Source organism: Drosophila miranda, chromosome 2 (assembly GCF_003369915.1).
Source record: "Drosophila miranda strain MSH22 chromosome 2, D.miranda_PacBio2.1, whole genome shotgun sequence".
Lineage (NCBI taxonomy): Eukaryota > Metazoa > Arthropoda > Insecta > Diptera > Drosophilidae > Drosophila > Drosophila miranda.
This window is the reverse complement of record NC_046675.1, coordinates 28,026,197-28,041,221: the sequence shown is the minus strand read 5'-3', so window position 1 is coordinate 28,041,221 and position 15,025 is coordinate 28,026,197. Positions and strand designations below refer to the sequence as shown.

General features: G+C 42.5%; 3 protein-coding genes across 4 annotated transcripts in view; 2 read left to right on the top strand and 1 right to left on the bottom strand.

The window, feature by feature from the left end:
- Window positions 1-5: 5 nt before the first annotated feature.
- LOC108155523 overlaps window positions 6-15,025 on the bottom strand; it is a 62,146-nt gene continuing 47,126 nt past the window's right edge. Inside the window, exons 1-4 of one of the 2 annotated variants that reach the window (XM_017286370.2) lie at window positions 6,977-7,354; window positions 5,325-5,491; window positions 2,903-3,025; window positions 6-1,768 (exon numbers count right to left, since the gene is read on the bottom strand). In XM_017286370.2, the coding sequence (XP_017141859.1) occupies window positions 1,139-1,768; window positions 2,903-3,025; window positions 5,325-5,489 (918 nt within the window). In that variant the 5' untranslated portion in view covers window positions 5,490-5,491; window positions 6,977-7,354 and the 3' untranslated portion in view covers window positions 6-1,138. Of the gene's footprint in view, window positions 1,769-2,902; window positions 3,026-5,324; window positions 5,492-6,976; window positions 7,355-15,025 lie in introns of those variants that run through there. The other variant, XM_017286371.2, reaches the window with a different exon arrangement.
- Window positions 3,711-4,573, top strand: LOC108155524 (proteoglycan 4). Its single transcript, XM_017286373.2, has one exon. The coding sequence runs from the start codon at window positions 3,736-3,738 to the stop codon at window positions 4,417-4,419; it is 684 nt and encodes a 227-aa protein (XP_017141862.1). The 5' UTR covers window positions 3,711-3,735; the 3' UTR covers window positions 4,420-4,573.
- On the top strand, window positions 9,607-14,363 carry LOC108155519 (polycomb protein Scm). Its single transcript, XM_017286365.2, has 4 exons — window positions 9,607-10,676; window positions 10,741-11,658; window positions 11,736-12,755; window positions 12,819-14,363. Exons 1-4 carry the CDS (start codon window positions 10,164-10,166, stop codon window positions 12,954-12,956), a joined length of 2,589 nt encoding a protein of 862 aa, XP_017141854.1. The 5' UTR covers window positions 9,607-10,163; the 3' UTR covers window positions 12,957-14,363.

Below are 15,025 nucleotides of genomic sequence, written 5' to 3'. Positions count from 1 at the left end.
CTTAATTGTCATTTCAATGCCTCATGGTTTTTATTTTATTTTAATTTATTCTTTTTATAAGTATACATAGGTACGCACATATTTTCGTATAATATATAATATATTCGATTTCTTGTCACTATTTTAGCTTTGTTTGAAAACTTGTTTTTATTTACAGTCACATACAATATATATAAATGAAAAAAAGTTAATTCATAATTATTACTCGTATTTCGTAGTTTGTTAATGTACAGAACGGAAAACCAATTGAATTCCTTGTCAACTTACTCACTGGTGGCTGGTATTTTGTATTTTGTATTTTGTATTTTGTATTCTGTATTTATTTATGAATCGAAAAAGTAGCTGCTTGCTTGAGTAGTATCGTATATTGTGGGGTGGTATTCCCTCTACGTTAAAATCGGTATTCGTATTCGTATTCGTATTCGTATGATTTGGAACCATTTTAACTACGTAATTTCAATAGTGATCAAAAGACAAAGTGTGTGGTGTGCCAAAGATTCCATTAAGTACTATTTTTAATAATTATTTGAGCATCCGCAACACAAAAACAAAAGGGGAAATGCTTGATAAACTGGTAAAAAAAAATATTGTCCGCCCGCGGAGTGTGTAATTTCGTAGAATAAAATAGGCAGAATATTTAGGGGAATATTTAAACTGCACATATCGCTGATCACTATCAATTACGCCTTCAAAAAAATGCATTTATTTGCTGTATTATTAATAACATGTAATTATACTTTGCAGCTTTGGTTTCGATTTGGAATCAATCAAAGAAGGAATTCTCGATTTCTTTGGTTCAACAGTATCTGTGAGAGAGGTAGTATAAATCGTTAGTTAATTCAATTTCAATTTCAATTCGAATAAAATACAAAACTTGAATACGTTTAGCAACATTGAAAAAGGGATTTATCGAAGGGTTTCGAGTGGAGTGGAGCCGATTGGATGTGGATTGGATGCGGAGTATGTGCACCACACAACATGCCTGCCTTGTAGCCAGCCATTTAGGAACCGTCAATGTACATTTCTATATGCATTTCTATGTATTACATCTAACCCGTTTTTTGGTGCATGTGTAACCGTATACCGTATTTGTAATCTGTAATCCATAGTCTGTAATTGCATCTCAATCTTTAGCCACTTAAATGTCGTTATAGTGATTTTTTTGCGGTAGGTAGCGGTAGAGGAGGTTCCACGGAAGATATTCAATTGTATTGTCCACACCTGCAGCCATTCCGTGCGGTTCCAAATTGGTTTTGTCCTCCTCAAACGCCTGCTCCACCCTGCTCTCCTCCTCGTTGTTGTCGTTGTCGTTCTCGTTGTCATCGTCGACCTCGTCCGTGTCTGCCACATATATGGTTGCGTTTTTGCTGGCCATCGCAGCATTTCTATCACCATGATTTTCATGATATTTTTCATTTGCAACTTCATTCCCGTCAGCTGGATGTTTCGCTGCCACACTCATGCCCAGACCTGGTCCAGCCCCAGCACCGCTTAGAGATTTTTTTGCATAGTTGAATAACTTCTGAGCTTGTGATTTCTGACTCTGACTCTGAAACTGTGATGTGTCTGGGGACTGGGGCATCGCATAGCTCCACTGGAGTGGACTGGGGAAATTGGTCCAGTGCATCTTCTGTTGGCGCTTGTTGCTCCTTGCCTGTGCCCTCTCCAGCTGCTGCGAGTACGGTCTGGATAGCATTGCCTCTGCCGCCGCCGGTCTTAGGTAGACTCGTTTGCCCACGTTCTTCAGAATGGCCCGATTCAATTCGACCTGTGTGCAGACATTAAAGGATTTGGCGTAAAAATACAACAGTGATTGCTTCCCCTACAAGGATGGATATGTTTCTGCGGGGCGCAGCTCTATAAAATTTAACTGGCAAAAGTTATTTAATTATTTGTCAGAGTCCCTAATGCAGTTAGTCGAGTTTTACTCTACGAGTGTCATAAATATCCATGGTTTCAAGCATTAGGAGAGTCAATGGGCCATGCCAGGACCTCGTTACCCGTATCTATTCCTCATTAATTCGTAAATCTATGCCCCAAATGTAAGTGCTATTAATATTAAAGCCTTTCGACGAATCAATACATATACATATACATGTGTGTGTGTGTGGGTGTGGGTGGGTGGCCAGCAATTTTGTTAAACGCTCTACGGATAACCCTTCCCTTCACCTGGCTCTCGTTTCGGCGAAAGGTGAACCTACTATCAAGGCAAATCGTTAGGATTCCTCGCATTAAAACGTTTGATTTTTTTTTTTTGTCTTGTCTTTTATATTTTGCCTTGGGGTTGAAATCGTTTGGTAACCAAATAAACGCCCGCTTTGTAGCGAGGAAAAATATTTGTTTTACACATACGCAGCGCCTGATTTTGGGAGCTGCTCCTCCTCCTGCTAGGCCTTTTCTTTATACAATATATACATATATATATAGAATTTCAGGTCGATATATACGTAGGTATTTATTTCGTCTGCTCTGCTAGTAGTGCCTTCGGTTTTTAATGCTCCAATGATATGGTAAACATAATCGTTGATAAACGGCAAACAAAAACTTGCCACAACACGACAAGTACTTATATATTTTATTATAGAAAAGTGTATTGTAATGTTTTGCTTTGTTTGCTCAAGGTATTAAAAAACTTTTGAGCAGCTGCCTTCTTTATGGGTTTTCTCGAAATATTTCTCATTAGGCATTCTAGTTTTGATTAGCCCCGCCCTGCCATATTTTCATTTATACTCCGCGCCACACCAAATTACTCTTAACAACTTTCTCCTGGCGCCTGGGGAAAAGTTTGTGTGTTTCCTTTCTTATTAAAAATACCACGCAAAGTGGTCAAACAATGCGGCGTTGAGCGGGGCAATCCCCAGCCCCATTTCATACCGCATTTATCACACTTTCTCTCACTCACCTGCCGCGTGTTCTCCTTCATTTGCCTGCGCGCTATTTCCAGGAGCAGCCTCTGACGCAGGACATCCAACGGATTGACAATGGACAGGGACGGTTTGTTGCGCTTTGCGAGCAAAAAATCATCCTAAACGAGAAAAGTATACAATTACTTGGCGAAAAGTTCTCAAGACAAACTTGGATAATGCAAAAAGGCTCTGATTATTGCATATATTTTACAAGACTAGTTCTAGGGTATCCTTAGGGTATAAATATAGTTACTGGATCATCAGCATATCAGCAGTGATGTGTTATGTTGTGATTTGATGGATTCTTGTTTTGTAAATTATGGAAAACTGTTGTTTGGTATCACACTTTAAAATCTTATCGTTGTTTTTTTCGGGTTTTTTTCCACTTAATAACCTGTTAGACAGACTCAAGATAACAGCCCTTTGTTGATAAAAACATCTAGAACAACGAATTGCGTGTGGTGTGAGTCAACAAATTGGCCAAATTACATACATATTTATCTATGTATAACAAGCGAAAAACACAGCAGTGGAGTCCAGTGTCCCGGCAGAAAGATACCTCGTGTTGGGTTCAGATATTTCCCACTTGGATCGCATTTTGATTGATTTTTGTACATGGAATCCAAAGCGAAATGGGTATATACATATTCAAATAAAATTACATACAATCTGCGCTATAACTTCGGCTATCAGATACCACCTTTGCCATGGCTACCGATTAGATAACGTAATGTTCATGTATGGTCACAATATCTGGAATGATTATCTGATTTTTATAAAAGCAATTGCCAAATGTCGTTCCGGTTAGTATACTCTACAACTTTGCAAAATGAAGGTTCTTTCGCTCTTATTGCTGGCCGCGCTGATGGCCACAGTGGCCGCCAAGCCACATGGTGGCTGGAAGGGAAGTGTTTCGGGCCACTGGAGGATCAGCGGCGGAAGACCGAGAGCCAACGAATGGGAGCACCACATTAGGGCTCATCACGACAAAAGCCGCGAACCTTCGAAGGAAAACTCATCAGAGGAGGTCCCTGCTGTTCCGGAAAAACCTGAAGTCTCAACCACACAGTCTCCTGGAGAGCCCGAGGATTCCACTACTGATTTACCAATCGAAACGACACAGGCACCAGATGACTCCACCACTGACTCCGAGGAGGAAACCACTGCTGATTCCGAAAGCCCCGAAGACTCTACCACCCAATCTCCGGAGGATCCCGAGGATTCCACCACTGACTCCGAGGAGGAAACCACTGCTGGTTCCGAAAACCCCGAAGATTCTACCACCCAATCACCGGAAGAGCCGGAGGATTCCACCACTGACTCCGATGAGGAAACCACTGCTGGTTCCGAAAACCCCGAAGATTCTACCACCCAATCACCGGAAGAGCCAGAGGATTCCACCACTGACTCCGAGGAGGGAAGCGGATCATCAGAGGAAACCACTCAATCTCCCGAAGAGCCGGAGGAATCCACCACTGACTCCGAGGAGGGAAGCGGAACTACACTCGGTTGAAGGATTGAAGGATTCAATGTTTTCAATAACTCTAAGCTTCTGAGCATGAGTAGAGTAAATGTTCTAGCCCTAGATTTACGAAATACCAAAATGAACCTCCTATGACAATAATATTTGGCGGATGTTCTCTGAAATATATTTAATTACAAACTTAGCTAAAAGCCGCAGATTTATTAGAGCAGAGCTTCCGCTCTCTCCCTCCCCATCGCTCCATCCCTCTGGCTTACAAATACAACAAACAACATAAGTTATTTGTTCTCCTAAGTACCCTAAAAGTTCCTTAAAAACTTTTGATTGTCAACAAGAGTTGTAAAAGCAAATAAACATTTTGTTGTCGTCTAATTAGGTGAGGCATGAGGCATGAGGCATAGACAAATCAAATCGTTAGCCAAAAATTGTTGTTTGCCGTTCATGTTGTCAGGTCGGAAGACATAATCAATGGCATTGAAACCAACATATCACAAGAGATTTGGGAGTACGTATACCCCGTATGAAGGTACTTGAGGCATTACCTGTCCCCTGAAGTACTTAAGTACGAGTACTATCAAGATTAGATTATAAAAGGAAGGAGATTAGTTCGAAAGGATTAACGCCACTTGACTAAAAACCAATTTGTGAGATAGAAAAACCAGTAAAATCGGGAAACTCTCATTTTTGCAGGGCGTTTGTACTGGTTTATTTAGCTAACAACCGAAGTATTCGGAATATATTAAAACTGAAATAAGTTAGTTATCCTTTCATTGGGAAAACCCATCAACCTTTTGAAGCCTGTGTCGCGACAGGTGATGTTTTCGATGCAAGTAATTGAATATCCATTCAAAGAAAACTGTTGGCAATCCAAAAAGCAGAAACAGCAACAGAAACAGAAAAATAAAAGGAAATATGTAGATATATGCAATTTGCACCTGTGTGTTCCGTGCATCCAGGTAGTCCAAAGGATATCCGTTCGTGTGGCTGTTTCCGGCGGGCTGCTGCTCTGCGCCCGTGCCCCTCTGTGCCGTACAAACGAGCCTCGTTGCACACAGTAAAGTTAATAACACCGGACAAAACCACGCTGTGGCTTTCATCATTTCTGGAATAAAGTGACAAAAAGTGAGAAAGATTTGCAAGTAATTCAATGAATGTGGTGGATACTTTGGAGGGATATTCAGTAATTTACGACCTGGGCTTTGTTCAGTTTTCCAAAAGCAACCTTTGACCTATCACTTTTTCCCGCTGGAATAGAAAATATTAAACCGCTGACAGCTAACCTGTGAGAAATGTGCATCATATTCCCTGACAACAAGAAGCGCTCGTATAATTTATGGGTCACATAAATATGAACACGAGTACGAATGCGGTCCATCCATCCATCCATGCCAAAGGGACTTTTTTAAAATTTCGTCGTCAGGGGGGAGGGGGGTCTTTTTTGGGTCGAAATATTCCGTACATGTCCATTCGGAAACTATTCTAATGAATTCAATTTTCCATCGAAATAAGCAAAATATATGCTACGAGATGTGTGCAGATGGTTGTGCCTCCTTTGAGTCCCCCTGCCGGGGGGGTGATATCTCACCTGTCAGAAGGAGCATTAGAGGGGATAACATAACTACTCGTTCGAGTAGTATTTGCCGTCGAATATAAGTATCTGTTAAAATGGCAGCAGCATTAGAAGTGCCGGTAATCACATGTCAAATATGTATGAGTGCCATTTCATGGGAAAAGGATTTGCGGGTTCGACCATTATCCAGCGCACTTTTGGCAGTCGTCAGACCATTGGCTGACACCTGACTATTGATTCCATCTTGAATGGATATCGAGGCGAAATGTTAAAGTTCACGGCTCGAGATAGAATCGAGTTTTCTAATAATACTTCTTGGCTTTGGCCCACACATTTTTCTATTTGAAGTTGAATAAATATTGATTTTGGGACACCACCGAATAGTCCTAGTCCTAGTCGTATGAGCAATAAAACTCCACTCCCATGGCCTAATGCCCCGCCGATAATTGTGCTCTCGTCAGGCATTGTAATATACAATATATTTGCCGCTGTCGGAAACGTGATTGCCTCCAGCTGTGTGCCAGGATGCTCCTTGATTTCATCCGTAAAATACAAAGAAAAAAGAAGAAAATATCTCAACAAAGGGAACCAAATTACTGCCTTATCTATTCGAACTTTATGTACAAAACATACAGAATATGTACATATTTATATGCAAATATCCTACGAACAGAGAAGAGCGAAAAGTTTTGGTTCTTGAAATCCGACAAGGGTGTTTCCTAAATGATATTTAAGAAGGATAAAAGGGCACACTTAAAAGATGGAACTGCCTGTTTTCTCCAAGTCCTTAGTCATTTGCAGTAATTTTATGAATTAAATCAAGCATCATAGAATCTTTAACGAATTACTAGTTATAAAAGAACTTTTATGAAGATATTTATGAAGCAAGGGGAACAGCTTCCACAGTTTTGTATATTTCCGTTTAAACTTTCTTCAAACCATTTAGAATCTTACTTAAAATTACAAAATTCGATAGGAAAAACACGTTTCGAAATATTCACATGAACAGAAAGTCACCTTCTCAATAGTAATGCCCGCCCAAATTCTTTGTATCTGGAATACAATTTATTGTATGACGATCGGGATATATCTATTTGTTAGACCGAATTTCGATTTTTATGTATTCACGAGTCGCGCCGCGACGCGATGCCAAAGGCGTGTTGGGGAATAGCGATGCCTGAAGCTCTGCTCTGGTGTACCAGACTCTGGCTCTGGCTCTGACACTGGCTCTGGCGACTTGTATGAACGCAACAGGCTGACGACGAACGGAGAACTCAGGCTCCAGAGCATTCATGGCGTGTTTTTATATTAAACACAAAACGAAGCTGCCACACGAAGTGGCCGTGTGGGGCCGTGTGGCAGCAACGATGACAGACGAGCACTCACGATGATGACAATGAGGAAGGAAACGATGTTGAGCCATGCGGCCGAGTTATGAATGAATGGAAACGAGACGTGCGCCACGCACCTTTTAAGCCACCTTACCTTGAAGGACGTTTCCGATATGAAAGGACCAGGATGAAAGCAAAGCAATACTAGAACAAAGGATCTACATATAGCATAAGGTATTTTGGAATGGAAACTGACCAACCTCAAGGGATTATCGTAATTAAGTAGTTTCGAAAAGTTTCACCAATGCAGGCGCCTGCCTGGCACTCGTGCAACATGTCGCACAGGTCGGAGTGACATTGTAATTATTGAACTCAATTAATAATTAATGAGTTTTATTTGCACTTTAATCGTTACCCCTGTTTGACAGGATCAGGAAAAGGAACCCCTGCGCCACTCAATGTCATGTCGTAGACGCCGTTGGCTAACGTTTTCCGACATTCTTGGCCAACGCACTCGCATCGCATTCAGGTGTAAAATTGCTCGTCATAAATCCGTCAAACCCATCCGCCTACAGGGGGGGGGACAGAGGAACAGACTGGTTCTGAGTTCTCGGCTTTGGGGAATTGGAAATTTTATTTTTTGTACTATGAGTTATAAAATCAACCTTTCACAATCGAAGGCTTGTTTTTAAAGTTCATAGCAACATTGTAGGAGTGGAGTAGGATATGATTTGACTTATCGACAGCACTTTTGCCGCCTACGAACTTTGACATGCTTTTAATTGCTGTCAACGCGTGTCTGCGACATGTGGGGTGTATGTGGGGGTTTTTGTAATTAAGCACGTAGCCATAGCCGTAGCTGTGGCCAAACGGCTCTCCCAGCGTTTTTTATAGCTGATTGAGTTCTGTCAAAATGTGCCTGTTATCTTTTTCCTGCGTGCGTGATGGTGGGCGGTTTTTAAGTGTCATCCGCACAAAGATGTACAGTAGTGTTTATCTGTACTTTTGCAAAGGAGCTCACCTATCAAGAGCCTGCCTTTAAAGAAAAATCAATCTCTGTCCAAAGTGCGGCCAAATGTTTAGGTTGTGTCCCTAAACGCAAACTCATGTCCAACCATTCCTTTTTAGGGTTCATTCCTGCCATACACATACACTTCAGTTGACAAAGACAAAACTCATTAATTTATTTATTAACACACGGATAATGCTCAGTACAGTGCGCCATTCCATCCCACCCCCAGGGCGCTGGGGGAAAATCTTTTGTTTGATTTGCGTAATAAGTCAATGACTCAACCAGATTGTTCCCTCTTCACAGCCCTTTCTAATCGACTTCTAAGCGACTAAACGGTGTTAAACGGTCATTTAATGAGGAGCCAAGAGCCAAAGGCAGCCGCTTCAATTCATCCAATTATCCATTAACCAGGCTATCGACATCCAACGGCTAACCGGCTTCATCCAATTATACACGTTAATACGCAATAATTGAATGCCAAGGAACCTTAGTTTGTGCCTTAGTGTCGGTCGAACCGAGTGATTAATAATTTAAGAAACAATGCTAAATAAATCTCCAGAACCTCCACAACAACATTTAATTAGCAACGTTTATTGTCTTAGTTAGAGCTCAGTTTCAGTTGTTGGCTTCCAGTAGCAGTCTCTTTCGAGCCTACTTGCCATAAGTTTCATTGCGGATTAGTTTTGAAGCCTTTCAATTAAATCAAGTTACGCGCCAAAGGGGGAAATACCAAATACCAAGAAAGAACTTAGTGAAAAAGTTTTTCAGGTATTCTAAGCCCTGACTTGGCATTTGCGTAACTTTTTCCATGGTTGTTGTTGTCAAGGATGAGTAGTCAAAAGATTAAGCAGCAGCATGCTTTAATTTCTGTAATTTCAATCAGCTCAATCTGATAAATGACCTGTGGACTTCAATTGTATAAAAATCATCCTCCTTTTAGAAACCCTCCGCTTACAACTAGTACTACCATTGGATTTGTTCAGATTTCAGATAAACTTAAATATTTATATTTAACTGATAAATTACTATCGCATACATCGATATATTGCTGCTATCGATACATCTGTTCCCCATACAGTGATGTAGTGCTTAAAAATACCAGTAACAGGTAATCAAAACGCAATATAATAAATGTACAAGAAATATTTACAAATAGTATTATTTTCCGTGGCTTTACCCAAGTTTTTTCACCTGTTTAAATAGAGGCGGGCTAATGGGCTACGCTCGTTTTTCATCGGTATTCTTACGGTATATTTCGGTATATGTCTGAGAGCTCGATGGTATATTTCACTGACAAATATGCGGCCACACTTAGAAAAACAAATATGGCGGATCTGAACGCAAAAATAGAAAAAATGTAAAAATTCGGCGTTGATTGTATATTTAAACAATCAAAAATTGAAGTTTTTGCCAACCGAAACGAAAATGTTGCTTCGGTGTTGAGATATGCCAAATGGGATTACCGAATCGGCGACAATTTGTGTATGTGGAGTGCATTTTCTGGGAGTCGTGTCGCAATGCGCTCAATTGTTATTACGTGACCTCGGAAACGCCGCAAGAAATAGTTTGCGCAAAAACAGAAAGCAGTCACAAAAAATAGCTAATATCGTGCAGCATTGACTTTCACCTTCAAAGGCAAAGCGCCCACGATCGATCACAAAATCCAGTGCGACGGGCGGGCTTTTACGCAGTAAAGTAAATTGTGCTAAAATTCTTTTGGCTTGGCCACCCACCGACTGCGAGTTGCCGCTTAAACACAAATACCATTGCAAGTGAGCAGAACGAATGAGGGCATCCATTGAGATGCGAATGTGAAATATCAGCTAATCGTAATTAGAAAGACCAAAATTAACGAAGCAGAATGTCTGGCGGACGCGACAGCAGCACTAGTGGCACCAGCAGTGGCAGTAGCAGCAACTCCACCACCACAGCAGCAGCAGCAGCAGCAGCAACCACATCGCCTGCATCCACCCAAAGACAACGTGGTCGTCCGGCCAAGAGGGCCACCTGCACCTGGTGTGGCGAGGGGAAGCTGCCCCTGCAGTATGTGCTGCCCACCCAGACGGGGAAGAAGGAGTTCTGCTCGGAGACGTGCATTGCCGAGTTCCGCAAGGCGTACAGCAAGGGCGCGTGCACCCAGTGCGACAATGTGATCAGGGATGGAGCACCCAACAAGGAATTCTGCTCGATTATGTGCATGAACAAACACCAGAAGAAGAACTGCTCCACCAGGCATGGAGGCGGTGGAGGGTCAGGCGGGGGAAAGGGTCTACCCGAAAGCGAGCGCAAATTGCTGAGCAGTGGAGCGCCCGCCCCAGCAGGTCCCTTCCAATACGAGAGCTTTCATGTCTTCGACTGGGATGCCTACCTGGAGGTAACTAATCAACTATTTTCCACTGTGTATTTATGATTAACTATTGTTTGTTCTGTGTTTTTAGGAAACTGGCAGCGAAGCCGCCCCTGCGGAATGCTTTAAACAGGCCCAAAATCCTCCCATTAATGACTTCAAGATTGGGATGAAGCTGGAAGCGCTGGATCCACGCAATGTCACCTCCACCTGCATTGCCACAGTCGTGGGGGTGCTGGGGTCCAGACTTCGGTTGCGTCTCGATGGAAGCGACTCGCAGAATGACTTTTGGCGCCTGGTGGACTCCACGGAGATCCATGCGATCGGTCACTGCGAGAAGAACAATGGCATGTTGCAGCCGCCGCTGGGATTCAGAATGAATGCCTCTAGCTGGCCCGGTTACTTGTGCAAAATCCTCATCAACGCTATGGTAGCGCCCGAGGATATCTTCCAGCCAGAGCCGCCGTCGCCGGAGGAGAATCTCTTCAAAGTTGGTCAGAAACTGGAGGCAGTGGATAAGAAAAATCCTCAGTTGATTTGCTGCGCCACTGTGGATGCGATCAAGGATGACCAAATACACGTTACGTTCGACGGCTGGCGTGGGGCCTTCGACTATTGGTGCAACTACCGGTCCAGAGACATCTTTCCCGCCGGGTGGTGTGCCCGCAGCTGTCATCCCATGCAGCCGCCGGGCCACAAGTCCCGCATGGACTCCAGCTCGGGCAAGCAGCGTTGCCCGCGCCCCCGGTACACTGTTGTCACCGAGTCGGAGGCCATGGTCCCCGCCTCTCCGGCCACCGCCCACTTCCATCCGAACTGCAAGGGCGGTCCGTTCATCAACAACTCGAAGCTGCCGTGCATGGTGACGGGACCGACGTACCAAACGCTGGCCAAGCTGTGTCTGCAGGAAGTCCTCGCTGCAAGCACGGACACACAGCAGCTGTCCAAGCTGCTATTCGCCTTGGAAGGAGACGTGCACATTGTGACTGCAGCAGGCAAGAATTTCACAGTAAGTTCACAGCAAATGATCCTTCGTTTCGTTTCGAATGTTTATTAATGGTGTGTTATGGTGTGGGTATGGTTTAGGTCAAAATCCCATCGCCAATGCGCATGAAGGACGAGGAGAGTCTGGCCCAGTTCATCGAGACGCTGTGCACCACATGCCGGGCATGTGCCAATCTCATTTCGCTCGTCCACGAGACCGAAGAATGCAAGAAGTGCGCCCAAAGCAGAAAGCGTCAGCTGACGCAGGCGTCTACGCCTCCCTCATCGCCCGTGCTGTCCGATAAGCGGCATCGGACGTCCTCCGACAAGATGGCGATCAAGCAAGAGACGGGCGCCAAATCCCCGTCGGACATGAAGCCCAAACCCCTGCCGAACAACGGGAAAGAGCATACGAATCATCAGAATAATCAATACAGCCACGGGTCAAACAACGGGAGTGACACTGGGAGCAAACCCAATGCGAAGGTGACCATCAAAACAGAACCCAACGGCGTGACCGGCGGAGGGACATCCACCACCACGCAGGCCTTGCGCAAAGTACGCTTCCAGCATCACACCAACAACAACAACAACAACAACAATAGTATAACCAACAACGGAAACACAGAGACAAACCAAACCACGCCGCCGGTGAGCAATTCTTCGTCGTCGTCCTCGTCGTCGACCACAAGTTTGGCGGCGGGTGGGACAGCTAATGCGAGTTCTATTGGAAAATACCTGGCCCCACTGGTTGCCGAGGTGCATCCGGAACAGATCAACGCGAAGGTCTCGAACAGCTATTACAAATCGCCGACAACACTCTCCTCCAGCGCCTCATTGCCAACGTCTGTGTCGACTCCGTTCACTGGCTGCCAGTCGGCATCATCCACTGCACTGGCTGCAGGGGGAGTGACGGCGCCCAAGGCCGCCACAGCGCCGGCAGGGGGAGCTGCAGCCTCCACCAGTTACACAGCAATTACCTCGCCCCTCAGCACACCCACGTCCGCATCTGCGTCGCACCTGCGCGCACAGCCCATCGACTGGTCCATCGAGGAAGTCATCCAGTACATCGAGAGCAACGATCACTCGCTCTCAGTCCACGGCGATCTCTTTAGAAAGCATGTAAGTACACACAAATGCTGCCTCAAAGCGTATTCTAATCTAATTCTAATCGATTGCATGCAGGAAATCGACGGGAAGGCACTAATGTTGCTAAACTCGGAAATGATGATGAAGTACATGGGCCTAAAGCTGGGACCAGCCTTAAAAATCTGCAATTTAGTCAATAAGGTAAACGGTCGTCGAAATAACCTGGCCCTATAAACGAAATACGAATACTACGAAATACGGAAGCAGACTCCAAAATCCATTAACTAATAGCATTTCTGATCGAGAAACAACTACAGGAAAACACTGTCGACAAATTATGTTAGTACCGACCATCCCATGATTCTAGAATTTATTTTGGGAAAATATTTGGTACGCAAAAGCCCCTCCTTGAAATTCTTTAAACATAATATGGTTTTGTTTTGCGTTTAAAACATTTTTACAATCATATACAGTGGTGAAACAGTTTTCAAAATATTTACATTGACGCCGTGATTTTAGCATATTGTACATTATATTCATACAATTTTTAAAAACTAATCGAATTCGAACTTTTTACGAATTTTTACTCCTTGCAATACAACAAACTTTTCAAAAGTTATGTTCTTTAATTATTAAATGCAATAAAAACATATTTATTTTTGGCGGAATATTGAAAACTGTAATCCCTGCTACTCAAAAATGCTTTGCACATACATAAACAATATTTATTAAACACAAACACGCACACACAAGGCATCCCACATTTACGGAATCTAATAACAGCAAGAAAAATACGATTAGAACTAGATTTTAAGAGAAACAAAAACACACACACACACAAGTTTGGAATGATTGTAAATATTTTATATACATAAATAATTTTATATTGCGGTATTTAGTTTAGTTGCGGTTGCTAACTGTAGCGACATTTTAATTATTATTTAGTTGTTGAACAAACGAATTCTGCGAAGGATTCGTCTGTTGACTGAACAAACAATGAAATATACATTTTTTAGTTAAGAAATAACAAGAAATACCAATTAAGGCCCTTCCTTTAAAGTCTTTTGCTTGGAAAATAGTGCATACACACACCCACTACCCATACAACCCACTAATGATATGATGTTAAGTATGGCGATATGTGTCTCATTACGTTTAGATTCAACCACTTACACATTCGAAATTAAAGAGATGCGAAATCCTGTATATATGCGCGAGTACATATGAGCTCCCAAGATTTGTTACACTTTTAGTTGTATTTAATATTAGTCTTCTGAAAAATTGTACATTTTATGTATCATCAAGTACACACAGAACTCAGCTTAATGAAATCGAACAGCACTACTATCGAGAACCGAAAGCGTATCTTATCAGAAAGCCAATGAAACCCAAATAGATTCTTCTTTTGATTTGAATATTTTCGCCTATTTAATGATTGTCGATCGGTGGTTTAATTTGGATTTATTCATTGAAAGTTCAGTTGTATTTAGACCGCACACACACTGGCTTCCTTCTCAACAAACAAACAAAAAAAATGTACATTTTGATATATGTATAACGAATCTATTTTAGGTATACCTCTAATTAATCACTGTTATTTCCTTTGGATAATTCTAAAAATACAATATCTACGCATACATATATGACAGTATGGATCTATAGCTTACAAAAATGGACATAGGCTGCTGCGGGGGTGTCTCATATTTCGAATGCACAAAGGCATTCACTTACTTGGCCCTGATTTCAGTTAAAAAGAGAAAAAGATCAAGAAAATAATGATGATGATTTTTTGTTGCCATTTTTTGTTAATATTTGTTCAATAATTTCCATGTTGTTAATGTAAAAACGAATAGTATCAGACTATTGAAATCTGAATAAATATATTTAGAGTATATGGATTTGTTTTATAGTTTATGGAATAATACAGATCATAATGCAATGATCTCTCGTCGTTCTACGTGTTTAAAATGTGTTCGCCAAGGCGGCACTTCGATACAATGGAAAAGGAAGCGATACATGTATATCGATTAACGGCGAATGCAAACGATTTTTTGAATTGCAGACAGCTATCTTTGTACACAGCAGATAAGATATGTACACAGCAGTTCCCATCGAAAAACTCCCATGGGGGCCACCGTTTTATCTGCAACTAAGAGAAGGAGGAGAAGCAAGGCGGTAATTGAATTAATAAGATAACAGAAAGCAACAAACAGAATAAAATCGTTCGGTAGGTGCGACTTCTGGACTTGGGAATGGGCATGGCATGGGGAGGAGATCGTGTGTAATATTAATATAGCCACTGG